This window comes from Heterodontus francisci, chromosome 15 (assembly GCF_036365525.1).
Source record: "Heterodontus francisci isolate sHetFra1 chromosome 15, sHetFra1.hap1, whole genome shotgun sequence".
NCBI lineage: Eukaryota > Metazoa > Chordata > Chondrichthyes > Heterodontiformes > Heterodontidae > Heterodontus > Heterodontus francisci.
The window spans coordinates 19834773-19858117 of NC_090385.1; the positions used below are offsets into that span (position 1 = coordinate 19834773).

General features: G+C 44.3%; 1 protein-coding gene across 3 annotated transcripts in view; it reads left to right on the forward strand.

The window, feature by feature from the left end:
• The window catches only part of ophn1 (oligophrenin 1), a 211343-nt gene that overhangs the window by 170856 nt on the left and 17142 nt on the right, over positions 1-23345 (forward strand). For 2 of the 3 annotated variants that reach the window (XM_068047210.1, XM_068047212.1), the window contains exons 22-24: positions 81-131; positions 19415-19475; positions 21405-21476. In XM_068047210.1, the coding sequence (XP_067903311.1) occupies positions 81-131; positions 19415-19475; positions 21405-21446 (154 nt within the window). In that variant the 3' untranslated portion in view covers positions 21447-21476. The remainder of the gene's footprint in view (positions 1-80; positions 132-19414; positions 19476-21404; positions 21477-23345) is intronic. The other variant, XM_068047211.1, reaches the window with a different exon arrangement.

The following is a 23345-nucleotide window of genomic DNA, read 5'->3' on the forward strand; positions in this document are numbered from 1 at the left end:
AGCGATAATCTTTCCTGTTGGATTTATGATAGTTAACTTTTTGCAAGGGAATTCTTAGACTTTGCTGTTTTAATTTATAGGGTTGCTTCCAGAGCCAAGTTTTTCGAAAATGCTGCTAGGAAAACAGGCGGGTAAGAGAATAATTACTATTAATGCCTTTCCATGATCCACGGGTAATCACTTGCCCCTTTGTTAAACCCAGTGCAGAAATCTTTCGTTCCCAAAAGACCTTTCCTAGTAATCTTCTGCATGATTTAAAAAAAAATAATAATGAATGCTTTAAGGAGGAATAAATTCTACACGACGAGCTTAATCGCCAGGATTTCAGAACTAAGATGATTGCTCACAGTGACTACTGCTGAAATTCTGACCAAATCGGACTTTCTACTTTAATAAATTTTGGGTTTAAACAAATTGGCCACTCATTTGCATGTTTTCATGATTAAATAATTACATAGATATACATTGAGTTCGGGAAATTGCTTTACTATTTTCACCACGTATAGAGTGCTAAGAATAGGTGTGGCATTGCATGGCATGAGAGTGGAGGAAAGACTAAGGGCTTAATTCTTCCTGTGCTGCTAAGTTACTGATCTTGGCCCTTGGGGTTGCAGGGAGATGTTTCTGACTGAGCAGCTGGTTACTGCTCAATATGAAATATATTCACAACTAAGTGCTTATACATCAAAGGGGAGATAGTGGTGCAGTGGTAATGTCACTGGACTAGTAATCCAGAGGCCTAGGCTAATGTCCTGGATACATGGGTTCCAATTCCACCATGGCAGCTGGTGGAATTTAAATTCAATTAATAAATGAATTCAATCAATTAATCTAGGATTGAAAGCTAGTCTCAGTAATGGTGTTATGAAATGATCAATTGTCATAAAATCCCATTGGGTTCACTAATGTCCTTTCGGGAAGGAAATTGGCTATCCTGACCTGGTCTGGCCTACATGTGAGTCCGGACCCACAGCAATGTGGTTGACTCTTGACTGTCCTCTGATACGGCCGAGCAAGCCAATTGTCAGGGTCAATTAGGGATGGACAACAAATGCTGGCCTTGCCAGTGATGCCCACATCCCACGAAAGAATATAAAAAAATGATCAGGAATTTCCTCGCAGGGATCGGCCACCGTAACTTGAGCGGAAGTTTGATGGAAACCCTGATGCACATAAAAACGAGGTTTCCCTTCTGATCTTCTGCTGGAGTTGTGGCTGCTGATCAGGTGAACCCTTGAGAAAATCTCTGGTGAGTATCTCTTGAAGTGGGCACGTTGACAACATCCACTTGAATAATGCAGGTGCATTCGTAACATGGTTGGATAGATGCTGACATCCATCTACAGTGACTGCTATTGCATGTGCAGTAGTCTATCTTATTACTGGGTAAAGTATGTTGGGAAAATCTGGCATCACATTTAATGTCTGGGAGAAAACTCCAAACCATGATGTCTGTGTGTGGGAAATTTCAAGTTGCATTTCCTATTTTCATTGTACACCATGATTTCTGCAGGTTGCATGAATAGAGTGTTGGGATGATTGAGTGAAAAGTAAACAACAATTATCACACCAACCTCTCCGCTTCACAGGGTCTCAACTGTGAAATCCCTTTGTACAAATGCTTTTATTGCAATTACTCTTTGATTTAAACCCATGTATAGGTATAATGTACATATAATGTTCTGTAGGATTCCCTTGATCTGGGACAAGACCAGCAAAGAAAGCTGCAGAAACAGAGCGAGAGATGGAGAGTAATTCCATCTCTTGTTTACAACGGAAAATGGCATGTAGGAAAGCGTGGGCAATTTGGCTCTTGAGTATCACAACATAAACTTAACAAATGACTATATTTTGGAAAGTTGGTCTTCATGCCAATGTAAATGCTTGCACTTACCATATTGAACCTGGCACCAAAAAATTAATGCAGTTGGCTGCTAGCTGTCATATTTCCATTCTGGATACATGTTGGGTGTGTCAACAGAACCTATGTGCAACTGCACTTGCAGATTAAGTGAGGACTGGGGGGAACAAGTAAACAATGCGTGCATAATTGGAGGGAAAATAGAAAGGCTTTCATTTCTATAGCGCTTTTGACGACCACCTGGATGCCTCAAAGTGTTTTCCAGCCAATGAAATACTTTTGAAGTATAGACACAGTTGTAATGTAAAAAAGTCCGCAGCCAATTTGCACACAGGAACCTCCCACAAACTGCAATGTGATAATGACCACATCATCTGTTTTTGTGATGCTGATTGAGGGATAAATATTGACCAGGAGACCGGAGAGAACTCCCCTGCTCTTCAAAATAGTGCCATGGGATCTTTTATGCCCACTTGAGAGGGCAGACGGGGTCTCAGTTTAACATCTCTTCCAAAGATCAGCATCTCCAACAGTGCAGCACTGGAGTATCAGCCTGGATTTTAATGCTCAAGCCCTGGAGTGGGATGAACCCCACAACATTGTGACCCACAGGTGAGAGTGCGGCCAACTGACAGGATGTAGTGCAGCACTCAGTGGGCTGGATTTTCTGTGCAGCACGAGATGGTTCGGAGGTGGGGGGGGGGGGGGCCCCATAGAATTACGTCGGGTGGTTGGGGGCGGAGGGCCTGTCGCCAAGCGATTTTTGTTGAGGGTGGGATAGGGTAATAACTGCCTGCCTGCCCAGAGGCCAATTGAGGCCCTTAAGTGGCCTATTAATAGCCACTTAAGGGCCTCTTTCCCTCTGCCACTGAAATTTAACCAGCGGCGGGGGGTGCCTCCACCACGTGGGGAGGTTGCCCAGTAATACGAGGCGCCCTCTGCACGGGCTTTGGGGGGGGGGGGGCGCGTGGGGGCCTCTGCATCCTCATCTTCCTCATCCATGGGCAATCTGTGGCTTATGGTGGGGCCCTGCCAGGATATCTCCACCTCCCTGGATCCCCTTGCCGCTGCACTTAATGCCTACCCTCCCATCTGCACTCGCCAGGGTCTTCCAGACTGGCCCCGGTGACCTCGCCTCACCTACCTCTGGTTCAGGTCTCTAAGGCCTCTGTAGTACTGACAGTGGCCGTTCCTCCTGGTGGTGCTGCCGATACTACTAAGTTGCCGGCCCTGTGATTGGCCATGGGGATCCCAGCACGGGCAATTAAATGCAGGAACAGCGTAAGATTGTGCTGGGGGTGGGATTGATCAGAAAAGCCAAGGCGGGGTCCCCCCCTGCCTTTTTGGCCCAGTGCCTGGAGCCCCATTGGCGCCAAAAAATCCAGCCCAACATGGTTATTTTTTACCCCCGATGATGAGCTAGAATAACAATGGTCCAAATCAATGTGCATGGGCAATGTAATGGTCAGTAACCAGAGGAAACAGTTTTATGATAATTGGCACAAAAATTCTGGGGCGGAAAATGGAATTTTCTTTTCAAGCCGTGGGCTTTGTAATCTGGAATGCATTGCCTGGAAAAATGGTGGAAACAGATGCAACTTTCAAATAGAAATTGGTAAAATACTTTTTTTTTAATGTTTTTTTTAAGAGATACAGCACTGAAACAGGCCCTTCGGCCCACCGAGTCTGTGCTGACCATCAACCACCCATTTATACTAATCCTACCCTAATTCCATATTCCTACCACATCCTACCTGTCCCTATATTTCCCTACCACCTACCTATACTAGGGGCAATTTTTGTAATGGCCAATTAACCTATCACCCTGCAAGTCTTTGGCATGTGGGAGGAAACCGGAGCACCCGGAGGAAACCCACGCAGACACAGGGAGAACTTGCAAACTCCACACAGGCAGTACCCAGAATTGAACCCGGGTCACTGCAGCTGTGAGGCTGCAGTGCTAACCACTGCGCCACTGTGCCGCCCTACTTGAAGGGGAGAATTCTGTAGAGTTATGGGGAAAGAGCAAGGGAGTAGGACAAGTTGGATGGCTCTTTCACAAAGCTGGCACAGGCATGATGGGCCGGTTGGTTGCCTTCTGTAATGTATGATTCTATGAAAGACAAGTGAGGAGATAACCATTTTAATGCAGTGCTGCCCACTAAAGGACAATATTCCAAAGCATTCTGCAGTATTAACAATTAGATTCTTAATTGTAAAATTAAGTGTTTCAATCCTAAGAGAACAGTCAGTTATACATTATAGATACAGTTTGAGGTGTTGGAGTGTGAACCTTTCACCTTTGGGAACTGGGCTTGGAATCCACAGAGATTGATGGGATGAAAGTCTTCTCCATCATTGCAGAATATTTTTTAAAAGGTATGAAAATTCTCAATGTTGATGTTCAGAGAAACATGGGTGTATTCATACAAGGCACATGGCAAGTTACTATGTGGCTACAGCAAGCAATTAGGAAGGCAAATGGCATGTTGACATTTAATGTAAGGGGATTGGAGTACAAGAATAAGGAAATCATGCTACAAATATGCAGTGCTTTAGTGAGACCACATCTGGAATACTGTGTGCAGTTTTGGTCTCCATATCTAACGAAGGATAAACTTACATTGGAGGCGGTACAGCGAAGGTTCACTAAATTGGTCCCTGGGATGAAGGGGCTGTCCTATGATTAGAAGCTTGGTAAATTGGGCCGATACTCTTGAGTTTAGAAGAATGAAAGGCGATCTCATTGAAACATACAAGATTCTGAAGGAATACAGAGTATATAAGGAATACAGAATGACAAGAGTACACACTTGAGAGGTTGTTTCCCTTGGCTAGGGAATCTAGAACACGGGCACAGTCTCCGGATAAGGGGTCAGTCTTTTGGAATTGAGATGAGGAGAAACCTCTTCATTCAAAGGGTTGTGAACCTTTGGAATTCACTACCCCAGAGTGTTGTGGATGCTCCATCATTGAGCATACTTAGGGCTGGGATAAACAGATTTTTGGTGACTCAAAAAATTGAGGGATATGGGGTGTGGGTGAGAAAGAGAATTTGAGGCAGAAGATTAATCATGATCGTATTGAATGGCTGAGCAGGCTCGAGGGGCCATATGGTTGGCTGCTGCTCTGATTTCTTATGCTTTTATGGTCTTGTGTTCTAAATGGCAGTCCCACAGTTAAACAACATAAGTATCATGATAGTGGTATCAAACAGCTAATGTTGCAGACTCCTCCACCATCATCTCGTGGTATGCCTTGTCCCATCGGCAGGATAGACTCACGAAAGGATAGTCCCATGAGTCCTCTACATTTACTCTGAATCCCATGGCTTCAGGTTGAACAGAGTCAAGGAAATATCCTGCTGATTACCATCTACTGCTTACTCCTCCCAACTAATAAAGGTGCACAATGTGGCAACGTAAGGATGAGACTCATAAACATTCCCATCCTTGACCAGGATGAGAATACAAGTATTTGCAAGCATTTTCAGCCAGAAGTGCTACATGAACAATTCTACTCCACCTTCTCCCGAGGTTCCTTCTATCATAGATGCAGCTGTTGACTCCAAAATGAAGAGCTTTTTAAAAATGCATTCACGGGATGTGGGTGTAGCTGGCTAGGCCAGTATTTATTGCCCATACCTAATTGTCCTTGAGAAGATGGTGGTGAGCTGCCTTCTTGAACTGCTGCAGTCCATCTGATGTAGGTACACCCACAGTGCTGTTAGGAAGGGAGTTCCAGGATTTTAGCCCAGCGACAGTGAAGGAACGGCAATAGAATTCCAAGTCAGGATGGTTTGTGACTTGGAGGGGAACTTGCAGGTGATGGTGTTCCCATGCGCTTGCTGCCCTTATCCTTCTAGGTGGTAGAGGTCGCGGGTTTGAAAGGTGCTGCCGAGGCTTGATGAGTTGTTGCAGTGCATCTTTGTTATGATCCTGTAGTTTTGTTTTGGGAAGAATGTGGTGTGCCTTTAAGGCTGGGAAAAGAAGCCGTACTGCTTTAAAGCAGCAGGCTCCAAAAGCTGAGTCAAAGAATGCATTTTCGTTGTCCCGGGATACAGCCACTCGGACTGAGCATCGTTGAGATACATTTGTTACAATTTAATTTTGAACTGGCTTATAGTGCAAACAGCCAGTTCTAGCAGAAAAACAGACAGGCAGCTGTGTGCTAGCACCTGAAAGGAGTGCTCCCAGACCATTTAAACTGAAAGAAGAGTATTTAGTCTTTATTTATTTACTCTCTCAAAATTCTAAAAAAGTCAAGCCAAAACAGAGATCTCTGATTTCAACTGAAGGAAGGGACTGACCATCTTTTATCCCTCAAAAATTCTAAAGCCAAATTGATTAATCAGTGTTTGCAAGTTGTTAATTGTAGAAATTCATCGATGGAGAAGGAAAGCAACAATTTCGACTTCTGGATTAGGCTACGGACTGTTCTACTGTTGAACCTTTTTTCCCCATTGGATGGCTGCAAGGACTTAAAGCAACCTTGGACAGTTTCACCTCCGGCAGGACTGTAAATTTGAAAGGACACTAATTTTTTCTACTTTAAATGTTTATATCTTCATAGTGTTTAAGAATTTAGTTTTTCTAATTAAACAGTTAATTTGTTGATTCAAAGATACCTGGTTTGGTTAGCCTCATTTGGGGGCTAATAGATGGTACAATTTGGCTGGGTCTTTAATTTGGAAAGTTTAAAAATGATATGTTAGGCGATCTGTGGAGGGACAGGATTGAATTAACAGTGCATTTCTCCCACCACTATCAGAATCATATATTTTGATTGGGGGCTTTGATTGGAGTGGTCGGTCGTAACAATCTTGTAGATTGCTGCCACTAGGTGCCGGTGGTGGAGGGAGTGAATGTTTAAGATGGTGGATAGGGTGCCAATCGAGCAGGCTGCCCTTGTCCTGGAAAGTGTTGAGCTTCCTGAATGTTAGAGCTGCACCCGTTCGGGCAAGTGGAGACTATTCCATCACATTCCTGACTTGTGCCTTGTAGGTGGTGGACTGATTTGGGGAATCAGGAAATGTGTTACTCGCTGCAGAATTCCTAGCCTTTAAACTGCTCTTTTAGGCACAGTATTTATATGACTAGTCCAGTTCAGTTTCTAGTCAGTGGTAACCCTCAGGATGTTGATAGTGGGGGTTCAGTGATGGTAACTCCATTGAATGTCAAGGGGCGATGGTTAGATTCTCTCTTGTTGGAGATCATCATTGCCTGGCATTTGTGTGGCACAAATGTTACTTGCCACTTATCAGCCCAAACCTGAATGTTATCCAGGTTTTGCTGCATGCAGGACTATTTCAGTATCTGAGCAGTTGCAAATGTTACTGAACACAATGCAATCATCAGCAAACATCCCCACTTCTCTTCTTATAATGGAGGGAAGGTCATTGATGAAACAGCTGGAGATGGTTGGGTCTAGGATTCTACCCTGAGGAATGCCCTTAATGTCTTGAGGCTGAGACCACAACCATCTTCCTTTGCGCTAGGAATGACTCCAACCAGTGGAGAGTTTTCCCCCGATTCCCATTGACTGCAGTTTTGCTAGGGCTCCTTGATGCCACACTCTGTCAAATGCTCTTTTATGTTAAGGGCAATCACTCTCATCTCCCCTCTAGAATTCAGCTGTTTGGTTCATGTTTGGACCAAGGCTGCAATGAGGTCTGGAACTGAGTACCCTTGGCAGAACTCAAATTGAGCATCAGTAAGCAAGTTGTTGCTGAGCAAGTGTCACGTAATAGCATGGACAACGACATCCTTTTGACTGATGATCGAGAGTAGACTGATGGGGTGGTAAGTGGCCGGATTGGATTTGTCCTGCTTTTTGTGGACAGGACATACCTGGGCAATTTTCCACATTGTGGAGTATATGCCAGTGTTGTAGCTGCACTGGAACAGCTTTGTTAAGGGCATGGTTAGTTCTCGAGCACTGGTCTTCAGTACTACAGCCAGGATGTTGTCAGGACCCATAGCTTTTGCAGTATCCAGTGCCTTTAGCTGTTTCTTGATATCACATGGAGTAAATCAGATCAGCTGAAGACTGGCATCTGTGATGCTGGGGACCACAGGAGGAGGCCGAGATGGATCATCCATTCGGCACTTCTGGCTGAAGATAGTTGCAAATGCTTCAGCATTGTCTTTTGTATGGCACAGTGGCGCAGTGGTTAGCACCGCAGCCTCACAGCTCCAGTGACCCGGGTTCGGTTCTGGGTACTGCCTGTGCGGAGTTTACAAGTTCTCCCTGTGCCCACGTGGGTTTCTGCCGGGTGCTCCGGTTTCCTTCCACAGCCAAAGACTTGCAGGTTGATAGGTAAATTGGCCATTGTAAATTGCCCCTAGTGTCGGTAGGCGGTAGGAGAATGGTGGGGATGTGGTAGGGAATATGGGATTAACGTAGGATTAGTACAAATGGGTGGTTGTTGGTCGGCACAGACTCGGTGGGCCGAAGGGCCTGTTTCAGTGCTGCATCTCTCTCTGTTTCTATGTACGAATGTGCTGGGCTCCACCATCTTTGAGGAGGGGATATTTATGGAGCCTCCTCCTCCAGTTGTTTAATTGTCCACCACCTTTTATGACTGGATGTGGCAGAACTGCAGAGCTTTGATTTTATCCATTGGTTGTGAGATCACTTAGCTTTGTCTATAATGTGTGGCTTCTGCTGTTCAGAATGCATGTAGATCTATGTTGTAGATACACCAGGTTGGCACCTCATTTTTAGATCTGCCTGGTGCTGCTCCTGGCATGTTCTCCTGCACTCCTCATTTAATCCAGGTTTGGTCGCCTGGCTTGATGTTAATGGTAGAGTGGGGGATATGCCGGGTCATGAGTTTACAGATTGTGGTTGAATACAATTCTGCTGCTGCTGATGGCCCACAGCGCCTCATGGATGCCCAGTTTTGAGTTGCTAGATCTGTTCTGAATACACTGGACATAATGAAGATGGTCATCTTAAATTAATGTTTTCAACAAGAAAAGGGGAAACCACCTTCCATTGACCTTCAAAAACACCACCATTGGTGAGTACCCCATCCTCAACATTCAGGAGGTCGTCACTGTCCAGATGCTTACAGGAACAGCTATATCAACACGGTCGCTGCAAAAGGAGGACAAAGGCTGGATATTCTGTACGAATGGCTTATCTCATGGTTTTTCAAATCCTCTCCACCATCTGTAGGGTTCAAGTTAGAAATATGAATTCTCACTACTCTGCTGAATGGATGTGGGCATCGCTGATCAGGCCAGCATTTGTTGCCCATCCAAAATCGCCCTTGAGAAGGTGGTAATGAGCTGCCTTCCTGAACCGCTGCAGTCCATCTGGTGCAGGTATACCTACAGTTCTGTCAGGAAGGGAGTTCCAGGATTTTGATTCAGTGACAATGAAGGAACGGCGATATATTTCCAAGTCAGGATGGTGTGTGGCTTGGAGGGGAACTTGCATGGTGATCCCATGTATCTGCTGCACTTCCCTAGGTGGAAGAGGTCGCGGGTTTGGGCAGTGCTGCCAAGGGATGTGTGCTGAGTTGCTGTAGTGCATATTGTCTATGGTACACACTGCTGCCACTGTGTGTCAGTGGTGGAGGGAGTGAATGTTGTCATGAAAACCTTATCTGTCAAAGGGAAAATATTAATTTCATCAGTTGGAACCTTACATTAGACTTTTAATGGAAAAATCTTACAAGTGGCGCAGTGGTTAGCACCGCAGCCTCACAGCTCCAGCGACCCGGGTTCGATTCTGGGTACTGCCTGTGTGGAGTTTGCAAGTTCTCACTGTGTCTGCGTGGGTTTTCTCCGGGTACTCCGGTTTCCTTCCACAAGCCAAAAGACTTGCAGGTTGGTAGGTAAATTGGCCATTATAAATTGCCCCTAGTATAGGTAGGTGGTAGGGAAATATAGGGACAGGTGAGGATGTGGTAGGAATATGGGATTAGTGTAGGATTAGTATAAATGGGTGGATGATGGTCGGCACAGACTCGGTGGGCCGAAGGGCCTGTTTCAGTGCTGTATTTCTAAATAAATAAAATAAATAAGTAAGCAGCTGGCTTTTGAGCAGTGGTTAAGGGCCCTTAAAGTACAGCTCCCGTATGAAAACCTCAGAGGTGATTCTTATTGAGGAATTGGAAAACTCACTTCCTCTTTCTATTAAAATCCACGTAGAGGAACAAAAGGTTCACAGAGCCAGGCAGCAATGCTGGCTGATGAATTTGTTCTCGTGTATAAGTCTGCACCCCAAGGGAAACCCTACCCTAGGCAACCCCACAAACACGGAAAGACTAAAAGGTGGGAGGGTGATAGGAGCCCAAACAGCCCTGGGCGTAAAATGAAAGCTGGACACACGGGGCCCTCCTCAAGCCAAAAACGATGGTGCTGAAAGCAGGAGTGAGACCCGGAGGCTTGTATGCTTCCATTGTAACAAGGCAGGTCACATCCGAGCTGACTGCTGGAAACTAAGGGGAAAGCCTGTAGGATTAATCAGGGCACACCAGACCAGTGCAGGAGACGGGGCCCTGATCAAAAGCATAGCAGAGCAGGCTGTGGCTTTAACTGCAACAGCAGTAAGACCCAGGAAACATACTGCTGTGGGTGCAGGAAAATATAACAAGATCCCTGAAGGTTATCAGGATTTTTGTATCCAAAGGGAGAGAAACCCATCGAGTGGGGCAAGCATGCCCATTGTCATACTCGGGGATACAGGGACCACCAGATCCCTTCTGCTGGGAAAAGGCATGACCTTTTCCCCTAGAGAGTGCAGTGAATGCGAGAGTGGTAGTGAATGGTATTGGAGGGCGGAGTATGTCCATACCTTTTTATATCGGGTACATTTGGAGTGCGACCTAGTTTCGGGACCGGTGACCGTGGGGATTGTCCCTAGTTTACCTGTGGAGGGGGTCGACCTGCTCCTGGGTAATGATCTGGCGGTGGCGAATGTGGTAGCTTCTCCACGAGTGGTAGAGAGACCAAAGGAGGTCAGAGATATGGGGCAGTTGCAGGAGACTGTCCCCAGCATTTCCCTGATAGTGTGGTGATTCCGGACATGTCCAAACCAGCTCCCTCACAGGGGACTGAACTGGCACTGCAGACAGATGACCCTGCTGTCTGGTTGTCTGAATCCTTCTTTGGGGAGTTAAAGGACCAAAGGAATGGGTTAAACCAATCTTCCCTTGTTGAGGCCCAACGAGCTGACCCAGTATTAAAGAAGTTATCACAGGCTGCTTAAACTGAAACTGAAGCAGAGGGAGTCCCCGAGTGCTACTATTTGAAGAATGAGGTGCTGATGAAGAAGTGGGGATCTCCTTACAGACTTGTGGACAAAGAGTGAACAGTGGTTCACCAGATAGTGGTGCTGCCGAGGTACCGTAGAGAAATATTAAGAATGGCCCACGAGCTTACAATAAATGGCTTGACATGTCAGTGTATGAAAAAAACAAAGCCCGCTTAAGATAGCATTTTGACTGACCAAAATTCCACAAAGATGTGGTGGAGTTCTGTAAGACTTGCCACATGTGCCAGGTTGTGGGGAAGCCCCAATCTGCAGTAAAACCTACACCCCTCAATCCCATACTGGCTTTTGGGGACCCCCTCAGCAGAATGCTGGTGGATTGTGAGGGACCCCTGCCGAAGACAAACTGGGATAGACAAGCATAAGTCTAGCAGACAGTTAGTGAGGAAGGGGACGAAAAGGACAGTGAGGACAGGTTAAAGGAGGGCCAGGAGAATTCCCAAATGGAACCCCCTACTGTCCGGTCAGCCAATCCTGAAAAATTCGACCCCACCCCTTCCTACGTAAATGAAGGCCAAAGAAGCACCCTACCAAGGCTGCTCACAGCATTTACAGAAACCTGCAGGGACAAGAAGTTCCCAAAAAGGCACCCTAACAGTGAGGGCAATGCCTCACCTAGTTGAAGTGCCATGGGTGGGGGGGGGGAGGGAGTGTCGTAAAAGCTGGACAGGTACCTGCGAGCAGGAATGTCCCAGAGGACATGGGGGCAATTAGGAAAGAGTCCTTCTCCACAGTAAAGAGAAAAAGGAAACAAAAAATGCCCTAAAGTGAGCAGTACTTGTGTGACTCAGCAGAAGACTAAAAGTGAGGTCAGAGTGGATCTACCCACTGCAGAATCCAATGATCAGGATTCAAGCCCAAAACTAATCAAATCCCACAATTTCACTTCAGAATTCAGCAAGAACAAGGGCCCAGAGGAAATCTCAGACACCTCACAGGGTCTAAAAACCAATTTATTATCCAATACCACCATAGGGAGAGAAATTATCAAGGTACTGGAACCTGAATGGTTAAAACCACGTGTTGCAGAAACAGCACTTGAGGGGTTTAAGCTTGTACCTACAGGAGAACTTGCCTTAAACAACACTGGAAATTTGCAAACCCCAAGCTTCCCCAACGCCCACATGTTTATCAAGATGCCTATCTCCAGGGTATTACAAATTGATACTAAAGAAACTTTAAACCCATTTGACAACACAGGACAATCCCAGACAGACTCCAAGAGAAAAGGGGATTAAATCAGCATTGCTGTTGCAGAGAAAAACCAGCTGTAACCATTCTAAGATTCATGGATGAATTTGAGAGTGAATGAATGTTCCTGTCGTCACATTTCATTCTGCGTGGTACGAAGGTGTCATGAAAACCCTATATGCCAAATGGGAAATATTAATTTTATCGGTTGGAACCTTACATTAGACTTTTAATGGAAAAATCTTAAGTAACTATTTTTTTTAAAAATAGACAGCCAAGGTGGCCACTGCAATTTACATTTGAAACACCAGAAGATTAAAACTGGAGACAAAATAGCCAGAACAATGGGTGGCTCTGTGATTGAATTACCTAGTTTGGCCTTATCAACATGGTTTTCAAGGCCATCTACACCTATTAACTTCGCAAGAGCCAACCCCCCTCCTAGTGTGACAGGACATCTTGAAGTATGTAACACATTGAATCTCATGAGATTCCAGAAAAAACCTCATTGAAAGAGTCAAGTGACTGCCTGCGCAGCTCTGGAGAGACTAAGCTTTGCCACACAGAAAGCAGAGGAGTGACTGAAAAGCCATCAATGAAGCAGGCTCCCCCTCTCTCCAGAAAGTATCAAGAGAAGATCCAACTGTGACTGGGAACCCCCTCAAGCCTACAGGCTGCCACAGCCAGCAACCAGGGGATGAGATCAACCCCTCTTCTCCCTTCAGCAGCCTAGATCAAAGCAAGCCCACCACCGTGCCCATGGCCCAGCTAGGACGTACGGAATACAATTTCAGCTGAGGACTATTGAACTCACAAACTGTATTTAAATTCCATTTATTCCCGACTTTATTCCAACAACCAACTCTCTTTTCCCTCTGCAATCCAGTTGTGTGTGTGTGACTCTCGTGTGAATGTGTAGCGTATTCTTAACCAGATTAAAGTGTTAGGAGTAATAAACTTGCATCTCCCTTGGTTAAACTCAAGAAAACCTGTCTGGTTCTTTTGCAATCGCATTAGAGGAACAGGAGCAGGAACACTGAGATGGTAAGTTCGAACACTGAGATGGTAAGTTCAACCACTATTAAAAAGGATGAACCCTGTTGCGGTCAAACAAGAGAAGGGGCAAAAGGGGAGCCTGGAGACCCCCCTCCTCACCTGGCTGTAACAATGTTTAAGGTGGTGGATGAGATGCTGATCAAGCAGGCTGCTTTGTCCTGGATGGTTTCGAGCTTCCTGAGTTTTGGAGCTGCACCCATCCAAGCAAATGGAGAGTATTCCATCACACTCCTGACTTGTGCCTTGATGGTAGACAGGCTATGGGGAGTCAGGCGGTGGATCCAGTTCAGTTTCTCGTCAATAGTAGCCCCCAGCATGTTGATAATGAGGGATTCAGCGATGGTAATGACATTGAATGTCAAGGGGAGATGGTTAGATCCTCTCTTGTTGCAGATTATCATTGCCTGGCACTTCTGTGGCACAAATGTTACTTGGCACTTATCTGCCCATGCCTGAATGTTGTCCAGGTCTTGCTGCATATGCAGACAGACTGCTTCCTGTATCTGAGGTGTTGCGAATGGTACTCAACATCATACAATCATTAGCAAACATCCCCACTTCAGACCTTTTGATGGAGGGAGGGTCATTGATGAGCAGCTGAAGATGGTTGGGCCTAGCTCACTACCCTGAGATACTTCTGCAGCAATGTCCTGGTGCTGAGATGATTGGCCTTTAACCAGTGGAGAGTTTTCCTCCTGATTCCCATTGACTTCAATTTTGCTGGGGCTCCTTGATGCTATACACGGTGAAATGCTGCCTTAATATCAAGGGCAGTCACTCTCAACTCGCCTCTTGTGTTCAGCTTTGTTGTCCATGTTTGGACCAAGGCTGTAATGAGGTCAGGAGCTGAGTGGCCCTAGTGGAACCCAAACTGAGCGTCAGGTTATTGCTTTTTAAGTGGCGCTTGATAGCACTGTAAACGACACCTTCCATCACTTTACTGATGATCGAGAGTAGACTGATGGGGCAGTAATTGGCCGGATTGGATTTGTCCTGCTTTTTGTACAGGACATACCTGGGCAATTTTCCACATTGTCAAGTAGATGCCAGTGTTGTAGCTGTACTGGAACAGCTTGGCTAGGGGCGCGGCCAATTCTGGAGCACAAGTCTTCAGTACTATTGCCAGAATGTTATCGGGGCCCATAGTCTTTGCAGTATCCAGTGCCTTCAGCCGTTTCTTGATATCACATAGAGTGAATCAAATTGGCTGAGGACTGGCATCTGTGATGCTGGTGACCTCAGGAGGAGGCCGAGATGGATCATCCACTCGGCACTTCTGGCTGTAGATGGTTGCAAATGCTTCAGCCTTTTCTTTCACACTGATGTGCTGGGCTCCTCTATCATTGAGGATGGGGATGTTTGTGGAGCTTCCTCCTCCTGTCAGTTGTTTATTTCTCCACCACCATTTACAAATGGATGTGGCAGGACTGCAGAGCTATGATCTGATCCGTTGGTTGTGGGATCGCTTAACTCGATCTACTGTGTGCTGTTTTTGCTGTTTGGCACGCAGATAGTCCTGGGTTGTTGCCTCACCAGGTTGACACCTCATTTTGAGGTATGCCTGGTGAAGCTCCTGGCATGCCCTCCTGCACTCTTCATTGAACCAGGGTTGGTCTCCTGGCTTGATGGTAATGGTAGAGTGGGGGATATGCCGAGTCATGAGGTTACAAATTATGGTTGAATACAATTCTGCTGCTGCTGATGGCCCACAGCGCCTAATGGATGTCCAGTTTTGAGCTGCTGGATCTGTTCTGAATCTATCCCATTTAGCACGGTGATAGTGCCACACAACAGGATGGAGGGTATCCTCAATATGAAGATGGGACTTCATTTTCACAAGGATTGTGCGGTGGTCACTCCTACCAATACAGTCATGGAGAGATGCATCTGTGACAGGTAGATTGGTGAAGAAAAGTACTAGTAGGTTTTTCCCTCTTGGTTCCCTCACCATCTGCTGCTGAGCCAGTCTGGCAGATGAGTCTTTTCTGACTCGGCCAGCTCAGTCTATAGTGGTGCTATCAAGCCCGTCTTGGTGATGAGCATTGAAATGCCCCACTCAGAGTACATTCTGTGCCCTTGCCACCCTTGGTGCTTCTGCCAAGTGGCGTTCAAAATGGAGGAGTACTGATTCATCAGCTGAGGAGGGTAGTCGGTGGTAATTAGCAGGAGGTTTCCTTGCCCATGTTTGACCTGATGCCATGAGACTTTATAGGGTCCGGAGTCAATGTTGAGGACTCCCAGGGTAACTCCATCCCGACTGTATACCACTGTGCCGCCACCTCTGGTAGGTCTGTCCTGCAGGTGGGACAGGACAACCCAGGAATAGTGATGGTAGTGTCTGGGCCATTGGATGTAAGATATGTTTCTGTGAGTCTGACAATGTCAGGCTGTTGCTTGACTAGTCAGTGGGACAGCTCTCCCAATTTTGGCACAAGCCTCTAGATGTTAGAAAGGAGGACTTTGCATGCTCGACAGGTCTGGGTTTGGGGTTGTTGTTTCCGGTGCCTAGGTCGATGCTGGGTGTTCCGTCCAGTTTTATTCCTTTTCAAGTTTTGTGCAACTGAATGGCTTGGTAGGCCATTTCAGAGAGCAATTAAGAGTCAACCACATGTGGGTCTAGAGTCACATGTAGGCTAGACCAGGTAAGGACTTGGCCAAATGCTGCCATTCCTTCATCGTTGCTGGGCCAATATGATGGAATTCCCGACCAAGCACCATCATGGGATTTTCCTCACCACAGGGATGGCAGCAGTTCAAAGAGAAAGACATTTTGCCACCACATCGGGTCAATTACGGATGGGCAAAAAAAACCTTGCCAGTGTCTCTAATAGCCCACAAACTAATTGCAAAAAATAACAATCCAGAACTTACATGTTTTAATAGTTCGAGCATGTTATTTGGATGAAGATAAAAAGGGTATCTTGATTTATTCTTTCTTTCTTTCTTCCAGTTTCCCACACATTGCTTTGTATGTGCCAGACACTATATTGGCAAAAAGCCACCCCAGGGTTGTTCATTAACATCAGTTCATTGCTGGCAAATTAGAACATTCTAAAAATTATAGACCATCAGAATCCATCACCTGCTCTTTTTACAACTCTTTTGTTTCTCAAAATGTGACATCGGAGCTTAAAATTAAAGCATTATATTTCAATGAGAAAATAAAGGGCATTATCCTGCCAAATCACAAGTAGTTACTAGCCAATTCAGCATGGGGGGGGGGGGGGAGGGATGCTTTTTCTTAGTCACAGGAAATATTTAAAAACTGAAGTGCATATGAGATTAAAGAGAAGCTGTGCATCAATATATTGTTGGCACCAACATGCCCACCGCTGGGTCTAAAATTGTGAAACCAGCAGCCTGTTCAAACTCTTATGTTGCTCATCACCAATATGAGTTAGATCCTGAAACCAGGGATTGTTTTAAGAATCATATTAATTTCATTGTACTGACCTGCTAAAGAATTATTAAAGTTCATGAAATAAGACATGTATAACTTTAGCTTTTATATATTCATGAGTTTAACATCAGTACCTAGTTTGAAACCAATTGAATCGGGAACAAACTTAGTTACCTCTATGGAAAACTAATAAATGCAAGCCAGCATGACTTCAGAAGGGGAGGATCCTGCCTGATGATCATTGACTTCTTTGAGCAATTTAACATCCCAAATGGACAGTGGAAAGCCATGTGACATGGTCTAGATTAACAAAAAGTCTTTGATAAAATTTCTCATGAAATGCTGCTACTGAAACTTGAAATAATAAAAATGCAAGGTAGATTCTGAGAGTGGATAAACAATTGGTCGAAGCAGGTACCTGTTGGGGAAAAGGAAAAGGTGCTTTTACCTTAATCCCATGTGTATGTCCCAATCTTTATTTCGCTCTCTGTAAAATGATATTTAAAAGTGAAGGATAATCAGTACTTTTAACTTCCTGGTTTGCTGTCTGAGAATTCTTCAAGTGTGATTGCCTGCTCACCCTGCTTGATGACATCACTGTTGCCGGACACCTAGAGATCCCCCTGACTTGACGCCAGATTAAAATTAATGTTGGGAAAGGTGAAATCCAGACCACACAGATCGCTAGATCGTGGTGGGTAGCTTTCTTCGAGGTCAGAAGCGAGCACCATCACTTTGCCACTGACCACAAAATCCGGGCCATTGATCCTTTAAATGGTGGGAAACCTAACACAGAAAAATTGGCACAGTATCTAGAAATAGTGCACCTTTATATTCCTATTTGGAACCGCTTTGTGTAAACTGGGAACAAAAATATGTTAATCCTGAATCAGGGATTTATCAAACATTAGTGTTTTTGGAGATCTTATTATTAACAATTGAAAATGGGAGGAGACTGTATTTGATAAATCAAATAGTGGCTTGGTGATGGTAAGTTTGGTTTTCCAAAGCTTACTCGGTATTAGATCCTGAGAAAGAGTTATAGTTGGACACTATCTCAGTATCAAAATAGTGATGCAGACAGTATACTTGGGACTTGAGTGAAACAAGAGACAGCAGTTATAGGAGCCACAATGGCCATTGAATTTCATAGAATGGGCAGCACAGTGGTTAGCACCGCAGCCTCACAGCTCCAGCGACCTGGGTTCAGTTCTGGGTACTGCCTGTGCGGAGTTTGCAAGTTCTCCCTGTGACTGCGTGGGTTTCCGCCGGGTGCTCCGGTTTCCTCCCACAGCCAAAGACTTGCAGGTTGATAGGTAAATTGGCCATTATAAATTGCCCCTAGTGTAGGTAGGTGGTAGGAGAATGATGGGGATGTGGTAGGGAATATGGGGTTATGTAGGATTAGTATAAAATGGGTGGTTGTTGGTCAGCACAGACTCAGTGGGCCGAAGGGCCTGTTTCAGTGCTGTATCTCTAAATATAAAATAAATAAATAAGAATGTACAGCACAGAAACAGACCATTCGGCTCAACTGATCTATGCTGGTGTTTATGCTCCACACGAGCGTCCTCTCGCCCATCCATCTAAATCTGTTAGCAAAGCCTTCTATTCTTTTCCCCCCTCATGATTATCTAATTTCCCGTTAAATGCATCTATGCTATTGGCCTGAACTACTCTATGTGGTAGTGAATTCCACATTCTAACCATGCTCTGATTCTGTAGTTTCTCCTGAATTCACTATTGGATTCATTAGTGGCAATCTTATATTAAGGTCTTATATTTTTAGTTTCTCTCCCCTACAAGTGGAAACATCTACTTTATCAACCCTGTTATAATCTTAAAGATCTCTATCAGGGAATCCCTCAGTCTGTTCAATCTTTGCTGATTGATATAACCCCAGTTCTGGTAGAATACTCAGGTCGGTGATGGGAATATATTTTAAAAATCAATTCCTAATCTTTGTAACACCTGAAGTTTTGTTAAGAAAAAGTGTAAAAAAAAAGTCAGATGAATTTCTCAGATTGTACGTGGGCTCGGAAGTAAGTGATGATTGGGTTCGGACCAAGAACATATCCCCAATCTTCAAGCTGGCCATAACAGTAAGGATATCGCAGAACAGTCAGATTTAGCTTTCAGATACGGTGCAGTTTTATATCATTGTCCACTTTCCCAGTGGCTTAACGGATAAATATAATTCTTTGTGTATTCTAATCCATAAAAGCCAGGATGGTGCCCAGTTTAATACCTGTTAGCTGATCTCAGCCAAGCAGAAGATAGTCTGCTGCAATTCGCCTAACCCCTGAGCTAGGAAAGCGAGAAATTGTCTGGTCGTTTCTTCTGATCACTATCAAATGGTTCTTGCTGGAAGGTGTTGACACGCTCGATACCCCACACAGTCATAGAGGCTGTTTACTGGGCTCCTTCATGAAGAATGATTATTTACATGAGGTATCTGAAAGCACTCAGGATCGGTGGAAACCTATTCCAGTAAGATTCAGCACCTTCAGGAAGAGGAGCTGAGATTACTGCAGGAGGGAGATTTGAGAATAAATGACTATGTTGTGCCACTTTTAGTGTGACTTTACATATCCCTGATAATCTTTTGTTGCTCTCAACAGTGTGAATTCATCCCCACCACGGTCTCCCCCTGTAGCACGCACCATTACTGCAAAAGATGAGGTAGGTCAAGGTATTTGTATTGATGACTTCAGCAGTTAGTTATAGATTTATGATTATGTTCTACCAATAGAATGTGGGATCTTGTATATATTCAAAAATTGATTATATGCAAAAGGATCTTTTTTTTAAAAAAAACAGACCTTGAAGTTGTAAATGTATTTCCCTTGACTAGTAATTGAAAACTGTCTCTCCATACAACTCCTGAGTTTTTTTTAAATCACAGATACCGTATTCCATATTTATGTGCAGAGTTCATTTCCTTTGGGATTCAAAGCATTCAGCAGATAGTATTGATATGCTAATTTTTTGCTCTACTAGTTTTCTGTATATTTTCTCTGAATGTTGTAATTAGTTTATTTTTTCAATACTTATTAAGAAATCCATGAGATTAATCCCTTTTCCTGCTGGCTACTGTAGCACTATATTGGACTGGAATCAAGAAAATCATTTAATAAAGTGGATTCAGTGTTGTCACTAGGATTTTAGAGAAATGTAATTATTGATTTCTGAACTTTTTGTACATTTAGCAGAACAATTACAGGTTTTGCCCTTCAAAATTTGGGATGTATCTGGAGAGACCATAAACACAAGGGTGAAATCCCAGTGTTTATGGGGATTGCTAATAGTGGAGATGCCAAGTTCGAAGAGCTCTACAAGAAGTGTATTGTACAATAGTAAAGTGCATTGCTTTATATATAATTTCCTTGTAATGTATTCGTACCAATTCATTCATTAAGCCTAATGACAACATTATACTGTCTCCAAAGTACAAAATTAACACCTTGTGATTTGTGGTTGAATGGGGTTAAGGGCTGGAGTCTGGGTTGAATTCTTTTTCCAGGGGGCAATCAGTGGATAGTGATCAGAAATAGGAACCCTGGCTAACTGTCCTGCTCTTCATCCCAGTAGAGGTCAATTATACTACTTCATGTTATCCTGATAACTGTGGAATGATGCATGTTAGAAAGGGGCCATATGTGAACATCAGGTGAGCACAGAGATAAAGCGAGGCGGGGGTGTAGTGGTAATAGTCCTGGAGTAGTAATCCAAAGCCCAGTCTTAATGCTTTGGGGGCATGGTTTTGAATCCCACCACGGCAAATGGTGAAGTTTGAATTCAATTAATAAATCTGAAATTAAAAGCTAGTCTAATGATGACCATGAAACCATTGTCGATTGTTGTAAAAACCCATCTGGTTCACTAATGTCCTTTTAGGGAAGGAAATTTGCCATCCTTACCTGGTCTGGCCTACATGTGACTCCAGACCTACAGCAATGTGGTTGACTCTTAAAATGCCCTCTGAAATGCCAAGAAAGCCACTCAGTTCAAGGGCAATTAGGGATGGACAATAAATGCTGGCCTAGCTAGCGATGCCCACATCCCACAAACGGATAAAAAATATAAGTTCACCTATGATGTCCCAACAATCAAATAACCTGTGAGATACCGGAGAGCAGCAGGTTCCCAGGGAACTGCACCACACCAAGGTTTACACCCAGTGTGGGAGAGTGGGGTAGAACAAAAAGCCTAAAATAAACAAACCAAAAGTGGAGTTGAAAGATGCTAAAATAATCACACTTCTGTTTTAATCAATGGACTGGTGCCATCTGTGAAACCATACTGCAACACGGATTACTGTCTTCAGGAAACATTGTAAATGAAAATTAAAGCCGGAAAAGAAAATAATGGCAACATGCCCACTTTAAATTGAGGCTGCTGCTTTCGAATCTTTTAATTACAGATTTCTGCACTGTTGTGTATTTTTAAAATCTGTTCTGGGTGTAATATACACCAAACTCACTCCCATTTGGCGATGCAATTATAGTAATTCAGAAAGCTAACACACCAAATTAAAACCTGATGAATTTTTGTGGATGTTTTTTGCTGGAGCTCTGTGTTAATTTACTGCACATTCCCCCTTCTTTTCAGAGCCCAAGCACCATGCATTCATCTAGTCGATCACACTCATGATTTCTCTCTCCTATAAGAGAGAGTTATGTGGTAAGTTTGCATTTGTTTCATTTGTTTCCTGTTCTGTCCCTCTCTGTCGTAATGAGGGTGGGGTTAGAGTTAATCTAGTTTTTGACTTTCCCTTTCACCTCTTCCTGTTAGAATCACTATCATACAGCACAGAAAGAGGCCATTCACTCCATCATGCCTGTGCTGGCTATTTGAAAAAGCTATTCAATTAGTCACACACGCCTGCTCTTGCTCCACAGCCCTGTAAAGTTTTCCTTTTGCAGTGGATTCCAGCTCATAACTTGCTGCTTTCTTCACTTTCTCCTGCTCCTCTCACCCATCTCTCATTTAATAAAATACAATTATAGGTTGTAATAGTGAGGGGTGGCAACCTCACGGGGGGTCTTTGTCAAAATCCCTCATGTGAGGACCTGCCCTAAAAATGAATAAACCTGTTTAGTATACAGATTTGTATGTCTGAAGCTTGCTGTCTGCCATGAAGCCACCATTTGTGTAACATTTGTCCATGCTGTGGTCAAGAGGATTGTGGCACTGCACCTATACATGTTTCCAATGCCACTTGTGAGAACCCCCTCCTTCCTGCTGCCTACCTGCCCTAGTTGAATGTCTAACGGCCACTTCATAACAATTCGCTTTGAGTGGAACAGATAACTGGGGTCTTCTTGCAATCAAGGTGACTCCAAGGTGGTAAAGCTAGCTCAGGGTGATGGCTTTGTTCTGCATGTTGAACTGAAGGGAATTATGATTGATCAGGACGATGTCAGACAAGCAGTCTGATAGCATGGAGGCAGTCAAGAAAAGTGATGGAGAAATAGTTTTTACTTGTCCAATATCAAGGTAAATGTTGCAAATCCTGCAGTCGATTCAAGAACTCTTGTTATTGTATTCCAATTATTTACATGCTACACATTCCTCATGTGATATCCTTGATTTTGGTAGGTCCAAGAATAAACACCATAAACTGCCAATTTGATTTAGTGAACAGTAAACGATTAACACATAGCAATGACCATCTAGGTCCGAAGCTGTAGTATTGCCTCCGTAAACTTGTCCTTTGGGACCCTTTTTAACAACCTACCTCTTTGACTAAGCTTTTAGTCACTCCACCTAACATCTCCTTCTTTGGCTCGGTTTCAGTATTTGTCTGATTACGCTTCTGTAGAGCACCTTGGGACACGTTTACAAAAACTACAAACTTTACACTGCCTGAAAGTTCAAACAATAAAGGTGCTTCTTGGACACAAATACTTAATGGCTCCCTGTGTCTTATGTGGCCATTTGCCAACGAGAGTCTTTGCCTTGCCCTGCCCTTTTGCTGTCACCTTCAGACTGACTGCTGATTTGGAGAAGGATCAGCCTGTGTCATAGAGTCATAGAGTTATACAGCACAGAAACAGGCCCTTCGGCCCACTTTGTCCATGCCGGCTATCTAGTTTCAAGTGTTCATCTAAATACATCTTAAATCAAGGATTACTACCAGTGCCACGTGCTAGTCAGAGTAGAAATAGCAGGATATATCGGATGAATACGTGGCTGAAGAGATGGTGTGAGGGGGAGGGTTTTAGATTCCTGGGACATTGGGATCGGTTCTGGAGGAGGTGCGACCAGTACAAACTGGACGGGTTACACCTGGGCAGGACCAGGACTGATGTCCTAGGGGGGAGTATTTGCTAGAGTGGTTGGGGAAGGTTTAAACTAAAATGGCAGGGGGATGGGAACCTTTGCAAGGAGTCAGAGGAGGGGGGAATCAAAGACAACAACAAAAGACAGTAAGGGGAATAAGAAAAGTGACAGGCAAAGAAATCAAGGGCCAGAATCAAACAGGGCCACAGTGAAAAATAGTGGGAAGGAGACAGGTAATGTTAAAAAGACAAGTCTTAAGGCTTTGTG